Source organism: Mastigoproctus giganteus, chromosome 11 (assembly GCF_048544385.1).
Source record: "Mastigoproctus giganteus isolate SK-2022 chromosome 11, ASM4854438v1, whole genome shotgun sequence".
Taxonomy (NCBI): domain Eukaryota; kingdom Metazoa; phylum Arthropoda; class Arachnida; order Uropygi; family Thelyphonidae; genus Mastigoproctus; species Mastigoproctus giganteus.
The window spans coordinates 67,189,135-67,210,462 of record NC_143585.1 but is presented as its reverse complement, the minus strand read 5'-3'; the positions used below and the strand labels follow the sequence as shown (position 1 = coordinate 67,210,462).

At 39.5% G+C, this 21,328-nt stretch overlaps 1 protein-coding gene across 1 annotated transcript in view; it reads right to left on the bottom strand.

The window, feature by feature from the left end:
* LOC150078086 (uncharacterized) overlaps positions 1-8,858 on the bottom strand; it is an 85,208-nt gene extending 76,350 nt beyond the window's left edge. Inside the window, exons 1-2 of the mRNA XM_090384460.1 lie at positions 8,557-8,858; positions 3,662-3,734 (exon numbers count right to left, since the gene is read on the bottom strand). Of these exons, the coding sequence (XP_090240586.1) occupies positions 3,662-3,734; positions 8,557-8,858 (375 nt within the window). The remainder of the gene's footprint in view (positions 1-3,661; positions 3,735-8,556) is intronic.
* Positions 8,859-21,328: the final 12,470 nt, after the last annotated feature.

Sequence of the window (21,328 nt, the reverse complement as noted above, 5' to 3'; positions counted from 1 at the left end):
AACCAAACTGTAATACATGTTACATTGGAAGTACCACTACCAAATTTGGCTCATCAAACCAATCTGTTACAGAACTTACAATTCATGCTCAGACCCACAACCACACCCCCTCTGACTCTGCCATTTCCTTCATTAAACTAAAATCCAGCTACAGAATACTTCAATATGAAGCCCTAGCTATTGAATGGTACCGGCACCACTCAAACCTTAAAATTCTAAATTCCAAACTCCTCTTCAATCTTTCCCCAATTTGGAACCTCTTGATTAAAGTTCCCACATGTCAAAAAAAAAGGCATCACGAGAGTATAATTTATTTCTTAAGTACCATGCGCATTCACTCTCCACACATTGCCAACTGAAGACGTTTTAACTAACGAAAGTCCCCGTAATGACTATTCGCTTCACCTTATTTAATTTTCAATTGCTTCTTTACTTCAATGACAACCAAGGATTGGATGTGTACGCTTCTGTTTCCTTGTGCCTATTTTAACTCAGTCAACACTTACCTATTTTCCCCCCTCTTAATTTTATTCAACTTAACAATAACCACACTGCCTAAGTAAGCCATCGCAGATTAATTCAAGGTGAGTACCACTTTAAGCATTCACTATCCTTTACTCAGTAGGAGATAAAACTATACTGAAATATGTATATAGAATTATTTTTTAATTGTATTGAAATTGAATCAAAATCATGCCTCTGACCATCACAGCAAAGCTAAAGGTAGTCGGAGTGCTATAACTTTGGGGGGAACTGAGGGAGGTTGTCCTCTGAATCACAGCCTTTTGAAATGTACTGCTTGTTTGATGTCTGTGAACCTGATATTGCCAAGTGGGATGGTCTTTGTTTGTGCTTAATGTAAGCAGTCTGAGGAAGTTAAGCACCAACTCAACTCAACCCAACTCAATGAACAACTCAACATTGTTATGGGCCTTTATGAGAGCTTGAAGAACAGGGTAGATGCCCTTGAAGGATTTAAATTGGGTGGCTCATCAAGCTCTCAGCTGCCCACATCAATGCCAGAGCTTGCACTTGATCAGGCAACAAAGTGGCAATCCACAAGGCAGAATGCACTGGTCCCACAGTAACTAGTTGTTGTCAGTGACTATTGTCAGGGAAATATATTGTGCAAAAAGGATAGGTGCAACAGGACCAGGATATGTCTGCCGGGGTAAAAGTTGATGACGTTGTAGAGCAAATATCTTTTAAGGGCACAAAAGGTAATATTGTTGTACACATTGGCATCAAGAGTACGAGAACTGCAGAATTACTTAACAAGTACAGGTCAATGTTAAAAAAAGCTGTGAGTTAGGGTTGAATTTGAAAATGTCTCCAATTCTGCCAAGACACAATAGAAGAGAATATATGATGAGAGCCTTGTCAGTCATTTTGGCCCTGGAGAGATTGTGCAAGGCTCATAGGGTAGAATTTTTCTCAGTGTGGTCTGTGCTTATTACCTGGAGAGACTGTTTCTACAGGGATGGGGTACATTTAAATAGAAAGGGTGCAAGAATATTTGCTGATGCTATCGATTCAGTGTTAGTGGGTCAGAAAACTTCTAGCTTGGGGGGGGGGGGGGATTAACAGTATCAGCTGGCAGAGGTGAAAGGGATTCTTGCACTGCTATTGGAATGAGCAGCAGCCTGGAAAACAAAGTGCTAGGGATTTCAAGGACTGCTGGGAGTCATCGGGGGAACAAGTAAATACATGAGATGTCTTAGGGTAACTAAGAATAACAAGTGCAAGTATAATTGCACGTAACACCAATTCTAGGAGTTTAATATATAAAATTGAGGTACTGGTCAAAACATCAAAGGTAGATATTGTTGGGATATCAGAGATGTGGTGTCACACAGATATAAGGAATGCAGAACTGGAATTTGGGGAGTACAATGTGTACAGAAAGGATGGATAGGGTAGGAAGGGAGGAGGGGTTTATGCTGTTAGTTAAGAAACAATCTAAGGAAGTGCATCCAGATGATAAGGGTGGACAGTGCAATGTTGAGTCAGTCTGGTGTGACATAAGCATTGAGAAAGCAAAATTGAGTAGGAGTGTGTTATAGGCCTAATGACTCTGATGAGTACAATGAAAAACTGAACAGAGAAATAAAGTATGCCAGTAAATCAGATTATCTTATAATTGGGGATTTTAACTTCCCAGATATAGACTGGAACTTGTGGATTGGTCACTCTCACACTAGCAAGGCTTTTGTGGATTTATTGGATGATTGTTTTCTACAGTAGCATGTTCGAGAGGTGGCCACGGGGAGTAATACTATTGATCTAATTATCAGCAGTGATTCGTCATGCATTAAGAATTTTGAAATAAAGGAACTACATTGTAGTGATCACAGTGTGCTGATGTGGTATTTACTCAAAGATGTAACTACCATCAGGGGTAAAGGGAAGAGTTTTGTTTTTGTAAAGGTGACTATGGTGGCATGAGACAGTTTTTAAATTCTATACAGCAGGTACAGCAAATTCTAAATGGGAATCATTCAAGAAATTAATCCTTGATTAAGGAATCAATCTTTGATTTCTTGACTAAGAAATACTGTTCAAGATTTAGACCTAAATGGATTTCAGATGAGCTAATGAGACTCGTGGTAGAAAAGAAAAATGCACAAGATGCATATAAATTATCAGGTGACACAGAAGCCTATGGTAGATATAAGCTGGTATATATATATATATATATATATATATATATATATATATTTTTTTTTTTTTTTTTAAATTTTTTAAATTTTTAATTTTATTGTTCGTAATAATTATATATATATATATATATATATATATATGTATGTATGGTAGATGTAATCAAGTCACAAAGGAGGTTAGGCAGGCAAATGAGAAATCTTTGTCAAAAGATGCAAAGAAAAAGAGTGAAGAGTTCTTTACTTATGTAAACTCTAGAAGGAAGGGGATGAGTTGTATTGGTCCAGTTGGTATCGATAGTTCAACTGTTGATGATCCTGCTGAGGTAGTTGACAAACAAACAATGAGCATTTCACATCTACATTCACACATGAGGAATTATTAGGGATGGAGTATGCCAGAAGTTTATCAAACTCTGGCAGGGAGCTAAATGATTTTGTAATAACTGAGAGCAAAGTGAAAGAAAAATTGAAGTTAAACATAAGGAAGTCACCTGGGGTGGATGTGATCTATCCAGCTGTATTAAGGGGAGGCAGCAAAGGAAGTAAGCAATAATGTGCCTGGTGGGCTGAGGGGTGGCAAAAGAAGTTTAACATTGACAAGTGTAAAGTACTGCATATGGATAGCAGTAACCTCAGAAATATATCAACTGTTGTAGTGAAGAATGAAGAAAATCTGGGTGCAATTGTGCAGTCAGATGTTATTTTGGTTTTTAGGAGCATTAGCAACTAAGGCCATTTGTTATTAACTAATGGCAAATGATGTGCAAAAGCAAGCTTATATAGCATCAACCAAAAAAAAAAAAAGAAAACCAAACCTTATACAGTTCACCCATCTGTACCTCCAACAATTTGTCTAGTTCTTCCTTGAATTTATTCAAGCCATCCACTTCCACAACAGATGGAAGCCTAATAGATTTCTGACAAGGCTGAATATTGTAGTCATGAAAGTGATATATATAAGAACTTTCTTTTGTAAATTATAAGTACATAATCCTACTTACAGCTTTGTTATCTGCAAACCAACATTTACAGATTTCACAGAACTTCCTTGGGAGAGACTTCCAATATTCTGACCTAAAGTTATAAAGATTAGTTAAAACTAAGTTGTGTTCAAATAATTTTCACAAATATTTATGAGAATAAGAAAACAAAGAAATGTAAAGGTGGGGAGGGGGGGGTGAGAAATGAACTGCATGAAATCATTTTTATAAGTAAAAACATTAAAAGTGATTTAGCATCATTTACTACTGCAATTTTTTTAACTTACATATGACAATTAAACTTTAACCATAAGAAGTTTTTTTATTAAAGCTTTATTACTGTTATGATTTAATCTCATTCAAAATTCCAGTCAACCCACTGCAAATAGATCAGCAACCCAATTAGAAAACATGTTTAAATCAAAAAATGCTAACTATAGTACTTTTTGGATGAATTTCCAATTAAATTTATTTGGTAAAATTTAATATTAAACAAAAAAGAAATGGGATAAGAGTGAAATTGTGACTGAAAGAACATTACAACACAGTACTATCTAACATTAAATCATGAGAACGTGCACAAAAATCAAAACAAGTTATATAATGTACACTTTATTTGATCTTTATTTCTTAAATTAACTGCTTTTTTATTTTTCTGTAATTATATATTGTCAAGTAATTATTTATTAATTAATATATAAAAGTAATTGTTTTCACATCATTACACATGCCTCATAAAACTCAGTTGTACGGTATTCACATTCACTTAGTGTTTAGTAATACTTTTTTTCTTTTGTAATACTTAACATACAGTGGGAATAGTGGTGGTGGTTGTTTGTGTACTGTGAACATATGTATATACTCAAATGTGCTAAGAGTTTGCTGATGCAATTTTTATAATGTAGAATGGGAACCTACTGGTGTGCATTTATCACTGCTTGAAACATACTACTGTCTTCCAATTGTGCAAGAAGTTCACATAAGGATGGCATCTAGACTAGTTCATGTACCTCCAGCTGACAGTCAATTCATTGCACACAAGTCATGATCCAGATGCTGCAGGTCCTGGTTTGTTTGTTTGTTTGTTTGGTTTTTAGGAGCATTAGCAACTAAGGCCATATTGCTCCGGGAATATGCGGTGGTCATTCCCTTGACCTTTCCGCATCCTCCGTATTTGGTGGTGACGGGCTCGAACCCGCTGCAGGTCCTGGGAAGACTAAACTCTTTATTCCAAAAATCTGTTTCATACGAATAACTCTTATACTCAGGAATGAGTATAATACTGTCTATCAATTGTAATGTGGCTTACCAACAACGGCCCTGTTAATACACAAGAAAACTGAGTATGGTGGGGCACAAGTGAACTCTCTGTCAGCACTGTATTGTATTTCCACCCAAAAACTCTCCTCCTACATTGCCCATCATGTTGTAACAACAGAGCTCCAGAGATGTGGGGGGGGACAAGATATGAGCTTTGACACTATTATTGCAGTGGGCAATGATGGGACCAAGGCCAGCTTTGAGTACTAATACAATATGCTAATTTAAAATTCCTCAAATATTTTAAAGAAAATTAGGTGAAAAAAGTTATCTTGAGAGGTACTGTGAGTTATTACTGGATAGACAAAATGGGTTTACATTGCAAAAGAAATGAAAAGATTGGGGATCATAATAATCCTATGCACCTGCCAACAAGTAGTCAAGGATACTAACTACCCTTTATGTAAAATGCAGACTTGAATGCCAATTTTAATCAGTTGTCTGAAATTCAATGAAAAGGAGTGTGGTTCCACCAAATAATTTATTTCAGCCTGTTGCAATGCATAGTCTGCATTTGTCAGAACAGAGATTCACCATGATGATATATAGCAGGTCTTCTAGGGAGATCAGAGTTCAAATTCCATCACAGAAATTCTTAAAATGTCTCTTTAACAGGTTTGTCAGCCATCATGCAAATAGGCCTATGAAAATATATTAGTACAGACTTAACATCCCAATAAGGATCATATGAAGTATCATGCCACAGAAACTGACATTCAACAGGAATGGACAGTTTGAAGGCTAGCAGATGTTCAATTGCTGTTACATCCTACAATCCTGGTACTGTGACAGGATTAATTTCACAAATTGCTCTGAGTTACTCTACTCAGTGATGCTATTTTTAAACAAATAGCATCACCAAAAGGCTCACTTTCTAATTTTTGTTAAAAAATTAGAAACTGTTATGATAGCCTATTTATAGGCTGTTTTATTGGATAGCAGAGCTGATCTCAATTTTCAAAATATTACAAATTGCAAAAATACACTTAAAACTACATTTTACAATTTATTTTATACGAAATAATAAAACTGAGCAATACTTAAAATATAAAAACATATATCATGAACAAATGGTGGTTACCAGCATTTTGCTGTGTGGCATATGTGCCAAAAATTCTTCAATGCTACTCTAATACAACTGTACTCTACATCTGTGCCATAGAAATCCTTTTGCTTTGAGGGTTTTTTGTCCATCACCTAGTTGCAGTGCATCAGTTCCTACATCTTTTTTATGAATCATGCCTGTACAAACCTGCTTTCAAAGGTCAATGTACAAGCTGAAAACTAAATAGCCTACTGCCTCTGCTTAGAATCAGCTAACTACAGTCCTAGATAATCCAGCCTTTAAGAACTCCTCCAATCACTGCAGTGGGATCTGAACCCAATCTTAAAATGAGTGAAAAGTGGCAAATCTACTGTAATAAGAGTTTAATATAAAAGAAGACTAAGACTGATAAGTTCCAAAGATATCATTCTGGGTTTAGCTATTTCCAGTGCTTAAACTGGATGGGTTGATGAATGGATGTTTAAATGTTTATGGAGCAGCAACATGGAAGAATATAGTGGGAAAAGTTCAGGCTTGAACTGTGAATCTTTAAGCATTCCACAAAGTTTTCCAAAGAGCATTCTGTTGATTTTAACAAGTTTACTTATTAAAATTAATTTCTTAAGCATTTCAGTGAGTGGCATATCATTCACAGTGCAATGTGATTCATTCATTTTTAATGTCACTTTCTTATTTTTCTCATTTTATTTTTCCCCCATCCCTAGTTCAGGGGTCATGGCATAGCTGAGCTGCAGGATGATATGTCACTGGTTCCAGTTGTTAAACTTCTCCCAGGTCCTCCAACCTTTCAGGATATATTACTACTGATTAGTGTTGCCAACTCTTATTAATACTTCCCGCTAGCCACATGCTCAAAATCCACTATTTTTAACACTTAACCCACCAACTTTTTAATTTTTCTTTTCGGTTAAATCCTATTAATGGGTGCAATAAAAATTTATAACCCCTACATTATGTCCATACAAAAACTTCCAAATTGCATATCAAATGCAGTTTATTCTGAGGAAGAAATCAAAAATAACAACTACCGTTTAACGGAGTTGATGAATTTATGCAGTGACAATATTGATCACGTGATTTCTTAGTTGGCGAAAAGTCACATTTTGCAAAGTACAGCTTTTTGTGAAGTTTGCAATCTTGAAATGAGGCTTACAAAAAGTAAATGCAAAGCTGATATTTTTAGATGGGTTTGTAAGAAACTTTGCCATATAAAAAAAAAGTATTAGACAAATAATTTTTTGATGATAGCAGATTATTGTTCTCAATTTATTATTTCTATACTTCTGGTCCCAAGATTGGTCTCAAGATCGCATTGGTCTTGATTTAAATATCAATAAAAACACGGTTATTGAAAAATGCAAAGATCTGAGGGAGTTCTGCATGATATCAATAATTGATTCAGATAGTTAACTAAGGGGATTTCAGAAAATGGAATATCTATTGAAGTTGAAAATGATGAACCAGCATTTTTCAAAAGAAAATATAATAGAGGACGATTAAAGGAACACAAATTTGATCTGATTCAACAATTTAAAGCTATGACCCAACGGTCATGTCGTTTGACCGAGTAACTCAGTACAGTATTCAAATTGTTGGGGTTCCCCTCAGGGGAATTCCTGAATAATATAAAACCGATTCTTCACTTTATAAAAAAAAGAAAAAAACCACACTATGAAATAAGATATCCCTACTATATTACGATGTAGATCAATAAAGCATTTCAATTATAAAATATTTATATTGTTAAATAAATATTTCTTAATTTAAATGTTACATTGCCAAAATATATAAAATACTAAACATTTTTACTCTTTCCACTAAAAAAGCCGCTAATCGCTATTACATTTTAATCCGCCAAACCTGAAGCAATTCCGCTAAAACTAGCGGGAAAACAGCTAAATTGGCAACACTTACCGACTCGAGTTTGAACACCCTTAAATGGTGGAATATGAATATCAGAACCAATTAAATGTGGTTTAAAAGCATAATTAATTAAGCTAATTATTATTATTAGCTATATGATGCAAGGAAGCCTGAGGCTTATGCTGCACCAGCCAAAAAAAAAAAAAAATCCTGAGTTACCCTGAGAGAGAGAAAAGTAGAAGGGAATCACCAAGAAAGAGAAGAATGATGATATCCAGCTCAGAACCCTGGGTGCGCCAAGCCCATACTCACCAGATGTGAGCCCCCGGGGTTAAATGGTTTGCATGTATGGGATAAACTTTTGACACAAAAAAAAAAAAAAAATTAGCTGTAAACGATTCACAGACACGTGAATACCTGTTTTACTTCACTTACATTTTATGTTATAATTAAGAATGAGTAGAGAAAAAGGCTTCGCAGAGGAACAGTCACACCAGTCACTGTTCAATTTAAATTTCAGTGCCTTTCAGAATAGTTCAACTTCGTACATTTCATACTACTGCACTACAAATATCTTCCTACATTAAATACAATTTTAGGCACATGCCAATAAAACTCACATAACTTTAACCACAAAAATAAATAACTAATAATTCACCAATCCTACCAAGATACGCATCTTGCCAAAAGTAAGAGAAAAAGTCCCGATCTAGATAGAGCGCAGCGCCCTCCATATTTTTTCGGATTTGAACAATATCGTAATAAATTGCTTTGAATATTTTGGTTATAAATTAATTGGAATTTTCTATGCCTAGGAGGAAGTATAAACTTCGTAACCTTAGTCAGTAACGAAAGCTGAACGATGCTAATCCACCATGCAACAGGTGAGGTAACGATGTACGAACAATGGGAAACTGTCTCCGGTAAAGCTTTTAAAGAAAGCCATTTATATGACAAACAAATCTTCATAACAAATCTTCAGTGCCTTTCAGAATTCTTCAAAGGACAGAATAGGAAAGAAGAGAGAATTGAAGTTTCTGCAGGCAGTAAAACCATTGTCTTTTGAAGTATTGGATCCTGTTTATTTACAAGGGGTTTTAATATCCACAACCGCTAAAAAAAAACCTTGCTATTTGTCTCCCATATTGTCAGGTACGCAACTGTTGGTGTTTAATAAATGCACAGCTCTGGGCGGACTGGCCCATGCAAGCAGCAGTAGCCGCCTGGGTCAACAGAAAATTTGGGGCATCGATTAATTATCATGACTTAATAAGTGATCAAGATGAGACTAAAATATGTTGAGTTAACACGGGTAAAAATCCTGCCAATTCGACCCTATATGTTTACCAAGACAGCTGCGAGAAACCGGTATATTGCGCGAGTAAATTAGCATTAGCATTAGTAGAGGCATTTGATGCAAGAAAGCAAGCTTATGCAGCATCAGCCAAAAAAAAAAAAAACCACTTCCACTTCACCCCTCTGTTCGTTCAAAATATCTGTCCAGCTGAGCTTTAAACTTATTTAGGCTATCAACTTCCAGGACAAGGGATGGAAGTCTGTTCCACCAACCAACCACCCGCTGGCTAAAGGCAAATTTCCGCACGTCTACCCTACATCTCTTTCCTCAATTTGAATTTATGCCCTCTCAGGTGATTATTCTGAGCGAGAGGAAGAATCCCATCAGCATTGAGCATGCTCAAACCATTCAAGGCTTTATACACCTCTATCAGATCACCTCGCTGGTACCTAGTCTCCAGACACTGTAATTTGCAAAACTTAAGCCTTTCTTCATAAGAGCACCCCTTTGTTCCATTCACTAATCTTGTTGCCCTTCTCTGTACTCGTTCCAGCAGCTCTACATCCTTCTTGAAATGAGGCCTCCAGACCTGTATACAGTACTCTAGGTGTGGCCTGACCATTGCCTTATACAAGGGAATAATCACCTCCTTATCCCTGCTAGAAAAATTCCTATATATCATTGACAATACACCATGAGCTACTCTTGCAGCCCGTCTGCACTGCTCAGAAAACTTCATATCTGCTTGCACACCCACCCCCAAGTCCCTTTCATTCTCTACCACTATCAGTGTAGTACCACAGAGTTGATACGTTGCTCTGGGCTTGCTGTTTCCCATGTGTAGTACTTTACATTTGTCAATGTTAAACTTCATTTGCCACCTCTCAGCCCATCTGCTCAACCTTTCCAGATCCTGTTGCAGCAGCATAGTGTCAGTGGGAAGGTTTGGGAAGTGGAAGTGGTTTTTTTTTTTTTTTTTTGGCTGATGCTGCATAAGCTTGCTTTCTTGCATAAAATGCCTCTGCTAATGCTAATGTCAGTAGTGTCCTTGACAACCCTGCCTACCTTTGTATCGTCTGCAAACTTCGACATTAAGCTTGATATACCCTCATCAATATCATTTATGAATACAGAAAACAATAATGGACCCAACACCGAACCCTGAGGGACTCCACTAATAACATTAGTCCACGACGAGCAGTGTCCATTGATTACCACTCTCTGTCTTCACCCCCTCAGCCACCCCTTTATTCACCGAAGCAATTTGCCTCCAATGTCACACTGCTCCAATTTGTGCAGCAGTCTTCATTTTTGCAACAGTATCAAAAGCCTTTCTAAGATCCAAGTATATAATATCAAAGTTATTCCCTGCATCCAGTTCCTTTGTAACTGCATCATAGTATCCAATCAAATTGGTCAGGCAAGACTTCCCCTTAACAAAACCATGCTGTGTCCGAGCTATAGCTGAAGTCTTGTCTAAATGATCTTGCAGTGCTTCTTTAACTAGTGCCTCCATTAATTTTCCTGGAACAGAAGTTAAACTCACAGGTCTATAATTACTTGTGTCAGCCTTTGATGCTCCTTTGTGAATTGGGGTCCTCCTTTGTGAATTTGATCCTCCTTTGTGAATCAGATGACATAACAGAGCTGACAGAGGAACCAGTAGCAGGAAGTGATCACGGAGTTCTACGGTGGATGGTGATGAGAGAGGTAGCAGTAGTAAAAGGCAAAGGAAGGGTTTTAATTTCAGAAAAGGAAATTACAATGCCTTAAGGTACTACATGGCCTCTATTAACTGGGTAGATATCTCTCAGAGAATGAATACAATTGAACTGTGGTATGCTTTTAAAACATTAATCACAGACGCCTTGAATGCGTATTTACCATTAAAAAATACTCCACGAGAAGGGTTCCAAGTTGGATGAATAGTGAAGTTGCCACATTACTTGAGCAGAAAAAGGTGGCATGGAAAGGTTACAGAGCAATAAAAAGTATTGAAGCCTATAACAGCTACAAGATGATCTGTAATAGAGCCACAGAAAAGGATCGACAGGCAAAGGTTATGAGAAATCGCTAGCAAACAGAGCAAGGAAGGGGGATAAGGAGTTCTTCACATATATAAATGCCAAGAAGAGCAGGACAAACCAGATCGGACCTTTACGTAAGGGAAAGGGGTTGGTAATAAATACATCAGCTGCCGTTGCAGATGAACTGAACAGTTATTTTGCATCGATATTTACAAATGAAAAACCTTTTGTGGCAATGGGAAATTTTGGGAGCGAAGTTGAAAAATATGTAATTAATAATAGTGAAATTTCGCAAGATTATTTAATGAAAAAACTTTCCAGCCTACTGGCCAATAAGGCTCCTGGAGTTGAGGAATATACCCTATAATCTTAAGGGAGGCGGCAAGTGAGTGCATTGAAACATTGAGTCTAATTATGCGACATCACTAGACTCTGGGGGAGATTCCCTTGGATTGGAAAAGTGCTAATGTATCTCCCATACATAAGGGTGGCTCTAAGAGTGAAGTGGGAAATTAACGACCTGTCAGTCTGACTTCAATGGTAGGGACAATCATGGAGACAATGATTAAGGGTGGAATTCAGGATCATTTGCATAGAATTGAAATTCTCAAGGGTACTCAGCATGGTTTTGTAAAGGGAAAATCATGTTTAACAAATCTGGTTCGCTATTTTTAAAGGGTCACTCACGAGCTGGATTTAGGGAATAATTTCGACATTGTTTTTTTTTTTATGAAAAACCCCAAACACCAAAGGTATCAAAACCTATAGTACTTAGTACCGCGCATGGGTTGAAGGAGAACTATGGGGGGAGGGGGATGCCGGAAACTTTGCTCTAGAGACTAAACACGGGTTTCACCACTTCAAGCCTCCAATAAGCAAAGTGGTGGTATTTCACAGGTTGATGAAAGTCATCTACCACCTATTTTTTATTTAGATATCAGCAAAGCTTTTGACTCAGTCCCACATGAACGGTTGCTTTATAAACTGGAACATGTGGGAATCACTGGGAAAATCCATAGATGGATAGCAGGACGGCTTCAGGGCAGGAGTCAGATGGTTGTGATAAATGGCTATTCCTCAGATTGGGTTAATGTAAGAAGTGGGGCTCCCCAAGGATCAGTATTAGGGACACTGTTGTTTTTAATTTTCATAAACGACATCGATGAAGGGATAGAGGGCGTGATGTCTACATTTGCAGGTGAAGTTAAAATTGGTAGAGTAGTTAATGATCACTGTCAAGCTGAGCTTCTTCATAGAGAGCTAGATAGACTTCAGGAATGGTCAGAAAAATGGCAGCTATGGTTTAATCCAACAAAGTGTAAGGTATTACACCTGGGAAACAGTAATCCCAAAATAACTTATTCACTTGGTGGAGTTCAACTAAACCCAGTACTGGAGCAAAGGGACTTGGGTGTTACGATACGGTCAGACATGAAATTCTCTGAGCATTTTAAACCTTCCTTGCAACCTGCAAGGAAGACCCATGGTGTCCTATCGATGATCTATCGAACTTTTGCAAGTAGAGATAGGGACGTGATAATCCCATTATATAAGACTTTTGTTAGACCACACTTGGAATACTGTGTTAAAGTATGGAGACCGCACCTATGGAAAGGCATCGAGCTTCTTCAAAGGGTGCAAAGACCGGTAACTCGCCTGGTGAGATCGGCAAAAGGGCGTCCTTATGAAGAAAGACTTCGAATATATGTGGGTTGCAGAGTTTGGAAACTAGACACCTTAGAGGAGATTTGATTGAGGTGTTTAAGGCTCTGAGAGGCAACAGCGAAATGAATGAGAACGAAATTTTCAAGATTATAAATGATGCTAGAACTAGGGGACATAAATTCAAGTTACGGGGGAATGTTTAGACTGGACTGCAGGAAGTTTTATTTTAGCCAACGAGTTATAAATTACTGGAATAAGTTGCCTAAAAGGGGTGGTAGAGGCTGACAGTTTGGGGAAATTCAAAGGTCAGCTGGATAGTACCTTCGGGTGCGGGAAGCGCAAGGATGATAGGTTTAATTTCCTTTTCTTTTATTAATTATTATTATTATTTATTATTTTTTTATTATTGTTTTATCCGGGTGTTTTTTTTTTTTTTTTTGGCTGGTGCAACATAAACCATATGCTTTCTTGCAGCATGCTGCCATTACTAATATTAGTACAGTTAAAACCATAAACACCTATGCAGTTCCAGTACTAACATACACATTCGGTGTCATAGATTGGACTATGAAAGAGCTAGAAGATATCATGCGAAAGACAAGGGCAATGATGACCAAGAGACCCCAACACCACCCGAAGTCAGCAGTGGAGAGACTAACAATACCTCGGAAAGAGGGAGGAAGGGGCCTGATAGACCTGATAGAGCAACAGAAAACAGCAATATTAAACCTGAAGGATTACTTCGAGAACCACACAGCACCACTCCATCAGGCCATAAGGAAGATTGATAAGTGGTATACCCCACTCAACCCAAGTGCGGAACCCCCTCCCGCCCAGGCGGTACAAGGAATGAAGTTAGAAAGATGGGCAAAGAAGACACTCCATGGCAGACACTACAATGACCTCTATCAAGATCACATCGATAACATTGCTTCCAATGCATGGCTCACAAGCGGGACGCTCTTTCCCCCAGACTGAAGGATTCATGCTGGCCATCCAAGACCAGGTAATCAACACCAGAAACTATAGAAAATACATCGCAAAGGAGCTCGGAATGTCAGATGACACAAGTCGACGATGCCACCTGTTCTGAGAAACGATCCAACACATCACCGCGGGATGCAAGGTGATCACCCAGACTGAGTACACCCATAGACACGACCAGGTAGCCAGGTAGCTATCAGAAGCTGGCAAGGAAATACCAGTTGACCAAAGAAAGTGTGCCAAACTACAAGTACGAACCCCAGGCAGTACTAGAGACCCGAACCCTCAAGTTGTACTGGGACCGCGCCATAATAACGGATAAGACCATTTCACCCAACAGACAGGACATAACCCTTGTGGACAAGATGGAAAACGCTACCTACCTGATTGATATAGCGGTGCCGAACACTAGCAATGGCCAGAAAACCCATGAGAAAAAAAAAATTAGGAAGTACACGAACCTGAGACATGAGATCAAGGAGATGTGGCATATGCAAGAAGTATCGACCATCCCGTTCATCGTAACAACCACCGGTATGGTACCAAAGACTCTACATAGCAGCCTAGCAGCAATAGGTCTCCCCAGAGAACACCTACAATGAACTTCGGAAAGTCGCAATCCTGAACACCTGTAGGATAGTCAGAGATTTCCTCGACCAACAGTACCACCAGACATTACAACCACCCTCTGTACTTGGTAGCAGTACCCGCCACCGAATGGAATCCCCCAATCAGGGAGAAATAATAATAATAACAACAATGTTTTTGAAAGTTATCGTCAAATTTGGGAGCATGTTCTTCTGATCATAGGAATGAAAAATGTTCACATTTGTATAGATGATATTATTATTATTATTATTGCTCTCATATTATTTCTCCCTGATTTGGGGATTCCACCCCGTGACGGGTACTGCTACCAAGTACACAGGGTGGTTGTAATGTCTGGTGTTACTGTTGGTCGAGGAAATCTCTGACTATACTATAGGTGTTCAGGATTGCGACTTTCTGGAGTTCCTTGTTGGTGTTCTCTAGACCTATTGCTGCTAGACTGCTATGTGGTGTCTTTGGCACTATACCGTTGGTTGACATGCTGATCGGGATGGTCGATACTTCTTGCATATGCCATATCTCCTTGACCTCGTGTCTCAGGTTCGTGTACTTTCTAATTTTTTCTTCATGGGTTTTCTGGACATTGCCTGAGTTGGGCACCGCTATGTCAATCAGGTAGGTAGCTTTTTCCATGTAGTCCACAAGGCTTATATCCTATCTGCTGTGCGGGATGGTCTTATCCATTACTATGGCGCAGTCACAATACAGCTTGTGAGTTGGCGTCTCTAGTACACTCTTGGGTTCGTATTTGTAGTATGGTACACTTTCTTTGGTCAACAGGTACTTCCTCGCTATGTATTATCCTCGCTACGTGGTCGTGTCTACGAGCGTGCTGAGTGTGGGTGATCACCTTGCATCCCCCTGTGATGTGCTGGATCGTTTCAGAGGCCAGGTGGCATCGTTGACTTGTGTCATCTGACATACATTCTGGGCTGCTTTGTGGTGTATTTTCTATAGTTTCTGGTGTTGATTACCTGGTCTTGGATGGCCAGCATGAATTCTTCAGTCTCGGCTGAAAGCGGCCATCTTGTGAGCTTTGCATTGGAAGTAATGTTATCGATGTGATCTTGATTGAGGTCACTGTAGTGTCTGCCATGGAGTGTCTTCTTTGCCCATCTTTCTAGGTTCGTTTCTTGTGCCTTCTGGGCGGGAAGGGGAGTCCTCACTTAGGTTGAGTGGTGTATACCACTTATATATGGCCTGGTGGAGTGTTGTTGCGTTGTTCTCGGAGTAATCCTTCAGGTTAATTATCGCTGTTTTCTGTTGCTCTATCAAGTCTATCAGGCTCCTTCCTCCCTCTTTCCTTGCTATTGTTAGTCTCTCCACTGCTGACTTCGGATGGTGTTGGCGGCTCTTGGTCATCATTGTCCTTGTCTTTCGATGATATCCTCTAGTTCAGTGTTAGTCTAATCTATGACTCCAAAGTAATATTAGTAATGGAGCTGCATAGGTGTTTATGGCTTTAACTGTGTTCCCTCCGTTCAATTTTGCTTTTAGCAGGATTCTGAGTCTCTCATGATATTTTTCTTTTTCGGTAATGCACTTCTTGATTTCTTTGTACTCTAACTGCTGAGCCTGCATCATCCATAGGTATTTGTAGGTCTCTCCTTCTGTCATAGCTTTAATCACTTAAGTCAGCAGCTGGTAGTTTTGGCCGACTAATTTTCCCTGGTGTAGTGCGTGGGTCTTGCGTTTGTCTAGACCAAATTCCATTCTGATATCCTTGCTAAATTCTTCGGTGATCCGGAATAGTTGCTGGAGTTGCTTCTCCGTTGCCACGTAGAGCTTGATGTCATCCATGAACATCAGGTGGGTGAGGATGTACAGGTTCTTTCTTCCTTCTTTGAGATTACATCTATACTTGCTGCCGTTAAGCATGGTGGATAGCAAGTGGAGTGCTAGAACCACAATGAGCTCAGAGCATCTCCTTGAAAGATTCCTCTTCTGATGGGAATTGGTCTGGTTGTGGTGGTACTCCATTTCGCCATTGTTGCTCCTTGGAAGTTTGTCACTATCGGATTGACCTTGTAAACCTTCAGGGTCTCTATTAGCCAGCTATGAGGTACGTAGTCGAAGGCCTTGCGATAATCGATGTAGGCCGTTTATAGGTTGCAGCGCTTTTTTGTAGGCTTGCTCCATAACCGCGGCATCTATGGTTAATTGCTCATTGCACGCTTTGCTCCTCCGCTTGCATCCTTTCTGCTGTTCGGCCATTATGTTCGGACTCTCTAAGTGGTCTGAAATCTTCTTGGTTATGCAGCTGGTCAGGATCTTTTGCATCGTTGGGAGACAAGTGATTGTATCTTGTATCTTTGTCTTTAGGCTTCAGATATGTGACTCCTTCAGTGAAAACTTCGGGATTGTCTCTGAGTGCCTTAAAATTCGAGTGAACTGCTCTGCTAGGTGGTTGTGTGTGCAGGTGAGCTTCTTGTACCGGTAGTTCTGGATGTTATCAATTCCTGGGGTTCGTCAGTTGTGGGTGTTCCTGATCTTCTCAAATCTCCCACTCTCTCATCTCTTGTACGTCCTTGGTTTTCTTTCATTCTAATTCTATCCAGGGGGCTCAGTTGTTATTTCTTACTTCACTGCTCCAAATATTTCTCCAGAACTCCTCGATCGTCTTCTTAGATGGTCCGTTTCATGCTTTCTCATCTTCTCCCAGTTTCCTGTAGAAGGCTCTTTGGTCCTCATTGAAGATTCGGCTGTTTATTTTCCTATGGGTGCTCTCTTTGTATCGGCGTAGACTCTTGTTGAGAACGAGGAGGATCTGCTTCAGTGTGTCCAAGTATTCTCCTATTCTCTGATTTCTGGTCCCATATTTATTGTTTCCACTGTCTCTCTTGAGGATAATCTGCACCTTTCCAATCAATTTCTTACTTCTATTACCCTGTTGGTACTGGGTCAACTGACCTATCTTGACTCTTAATTCTTCTTTCTTCTGCTGAAGTCTTCTTTCCCAAGCTGGTGGTTTCTTCTGTTCTCTGTTCTTCTGCTGCTGGTGTCTCGTTTCTTTTCCAGTAATCCTAGTGCCTGATTTGGCATCACAGTATACAGCTGTGGGGATAGCATCCAGCGTTGCACCATTGTTGTCAAGGTAATGAGGCATTATTTGCCGATTGAGGTGATCACATACTCTCCACAGAATTTTATTGGTCCTCTGCTTAGGAATCACATGGGTTCTTGTGTGATCCATTCCTTCGAATTCTATAAGGGCCTTTTTCCACTCGTCTTCTATTCTGGATATCATGACTTCGTGTGTTTCCACTTTAGCTACTCTGCACTGTATTTCTTCTTAACGTTCCTCCTCTGGTTCCGTGGCATGCTGTTCCTTTTCTGGTACCGTGGCATTCTGTTCCTTTTCTGGTTCAATTTTAACTATATTCTTTGTTCTTTGTAGTTGATCACTCACATCCTGCTTAATTTTTGCCAAGATTGCAGGAGCTATTAGGTTGTTAGTGACCATGGTCTTTCTTTGGCCACTAATCGCTGTTCAGTGACCTGAATATCCAGGAAACGTTGCTGCCACTTGGTATGTAGTCGCGACCTGTACATTGTCATATCGGTCTTTAGCCTGGTTATTTCATAGTATGCTCGCATGATGTACATATTCATTTCGATGCTCTACTTCAAGCGTTGGTGTCTTCTTCCTTCCTGGGTGGTCACTAGCACAGTTGCGCAGGAAGCACTTCTACTTGGTGGGGTTGGATGGTCTTGCCTTTCTCTTATGATAGCCATATGGGGAATTCGCCATTTGCTCCACTGTCATGCTCGGGTGACTGTCTCAGACTTTTCGAACCGACGCCTCTGCCTAAGGCCTGAACGCGAGTGACTTTATCCTGTGCCATACTCGATGCAGTATGATTTATATTTCTCTGCGGCATCATCCATCTAGGAGGTGAACCTATTTAGCTTCGGCTTATGTTCAGTGGTTTTTTTTTTTTAGTTCTGGCGAGTGACACCAGATGCCGCCATTATCTGCGTCAGCCTTCATTCCGGCCTTGGCAAAGGTAAGTCGAAGGGAGCAACTTCGCGATGTTTTTTTTTTATTTATATGTCAGTCTCCCAGTATAATACAGTCGCGCCCACTTCCACCAAGGCAAGATTCGAACCCGGGTCCATCAGACTGGTTGTCCAGTGTCTTAATTATTATTATTATTGCTGTTCTTATATTATTTCTCCCTGATTGGGGGATTCCACTCCGTAACGGGTACTGGTACCAAGTACACAGGGTGGTTGTAATGTCTGGTGTTACTGTTGGTTGAAGAACTCTCTGACTATCCTACAGGTGTTCAGGATTGCGACTTTCTGGAGTTCCTTGTAGGTGTTCTCTGGGAGACCTATTGTTGCTAATGTAGGGTCTTTGGCACCATACCTGTGGTCGAGACGATGATCCGGATGGTCGTTACGTTTTGCGTATGCCACATCTTGACCTCATGTTTCAGGTTCGTGAACTTCCTAATTTTTTTCTCATGGGTTTTCTAGAGATTACTTGTTTTGGTCACTGCTATATCAATAAGGTATGTAGCCTTTTCCACCTTGTCCACAAGGGTTATGTCCGGTCTTTTGTGCGGGATCGTCTTCTTATCCATTATTATGTAGCAGTCCGAGTACAGCCTGTGGGTATGGTACACTTTCTGGTCAACATGGACTACCTGGTAGTGTCTATGAGTTTACTCAGTCTGGGTGATCACCTTGCACCCCGCGGTGAATTATTGGATCGTTTCTGAGGCCAGGTGGCATCGTCGACATGTGTCATTCGATTTTCCGGGCTCCTTTGCGATGTATTCCCTATAGTTTCTGGTGTTGAATACCTGGTCTTGGATGGCCAGCATGAATCCTTCAGTCTCGGGGAAGAGCGTCCCGCTTGTGGGCCATGCATTGGAAGAAATGTTATCGAAGTGATCTTGATGGAGGTCATTGTAGCGTCTGCCATGAAGTGTCTTCTTTGTCTTCTTTGCCCATCTTTCTAGCTGCGTTTCTTGTGCCGTGTGGGCGGAAGGGGCTCCTCGCTTAAGTTGAGTGGGGTATACCACTTATCTATCTTTCTTATTTCTTCTTCTTATTATTATCATTATTATTATTATTATTAGCCGTATGGTGCAAAGAAGCCAGAAGCTTATGCTGCATCAGCCAAAAAAAATTTCTGAGTTACCCTGAGAGAGAGAGAGAGAGAGAGAGAGAGAGAGAGAGAGAGAGAGAGAGAGAGAGAGAGAGAGAGAGAGAAGTAAAAAGAAATCACCAAGAAACAGAAGAATGATGTTCAGCTGAGGACTCTGGGTGTGCCAAGCCCATACTCACCAGATGTCAGTCCCAACGCTTCCCTTCCGATTTGTACCCTATCTTATGTTTTTATAGAGGGAAGGTAAGGATGTCTGTCAGGTTAATTTTTTTAAAAATAAAGTAAGTAGTGCGCACTGTAGGTGACAGATGAAAATTTCCTTTACATCTATCGAATAATCACCCAATATTTCAGCGGAAATACACACTTCGTCTCATAGATTGTGGAACACTTTCCGAAGTTACTGGAATGTTAATTGTTTGATAATCATCTACGATACCTTCTTTTACATGATTAACTAAGATGGGCAAAGAAGATACGAGAGACTAAATGACCATATCATAGATTGGTCCATTATGACTACCGACTGGAAAGAAGGCTGCCAATTAGCAACAACAGGTCACAATTTTAATTCTGAACAGAGTAGTTGACCTCGTATTTTGTAGCGAACTCGTTCTCAGTATGCAAAGATGTTCTGGGCTGGCAAAAGGGGATAATTCTTTATCATAAGAGGAGATACTCCATACAGTAGGGCGTCGATCATTCGAAAGCGAATAATCAAAATCGATTATTTGAACCAGTAGTGGACACTGGCAGACAGTGCTACCCACTTGTCCGTTTATCATTTTATACGAACTGTGATCACACATTCGAAGACAACTAATATTTGTGAAATGATGAAGCTTAGTCCCTTAACACTGTATACACCGATTCCACCGCTACTGTAGCTTCTGGAAGCTATCTGGATAAATTACTTTTTGAACTGCTAATAATTCGAATTGCTAACAGTTTATGTCGAGTTCTGATTAGTTTTCTTAGTTGTTCAGTCGCCTTATCATCTCTGTTTTGTACTATTTCTGGTTTACTATTTGACTATGCGAGACAAGGTTGGTTGTTATAGGGTTTTAGGCTCATCAGTAACTTAGGTCATATTGCACCTGTATAATATGTCTGAAAATTGCATGTGTTCTATGGTCGATTTGCTGTTTGCTGGACGAAAATCCCGAAGCTCCTTGAGAAAAAACCATGCTACCCTCGTTTGACACTTACTAGCTCAGCTCATTTGTTAAAAAGACCCATAAAAATTCCTCGCGTCTTTGACAGGATTTTCCATCCAGTGTGTGTGAGGGGGGGAGGGTGATTATACCAACTGTGCTACCAACGAGAGCATGTGGGAGAAGTGCATATTTAACCCAGTGAGTCAAACAGTACGATAAGCATGATCATCACATCTCATCAGTCATAAAGACTGTCTATTGTTTTGCTTTTTGGGAGGGGGGCCTTTGAGAAGATGGATTTGTTCATTGACTGGTTACTTTTACTGGTTATTTAAAATCACTATAGTCTTGTGACTGAATGCGGAATAGGAAACTCAATATAAAAAAGGAAGGGCCAAAATCAGTTCTTCAAATTGGTTAATCCAAACTTAGTTATAGTAATGGATGTTCCATTGTACTACCGTTATCGGAATGACTTTTCATATTTCATTTTAGTTTATTCACTACCACATTGAACATTCATTAATAAATTAGTGACAGCTCTTTGCATAAATCTGTGGGGTTTTTTTATATGAAATTGA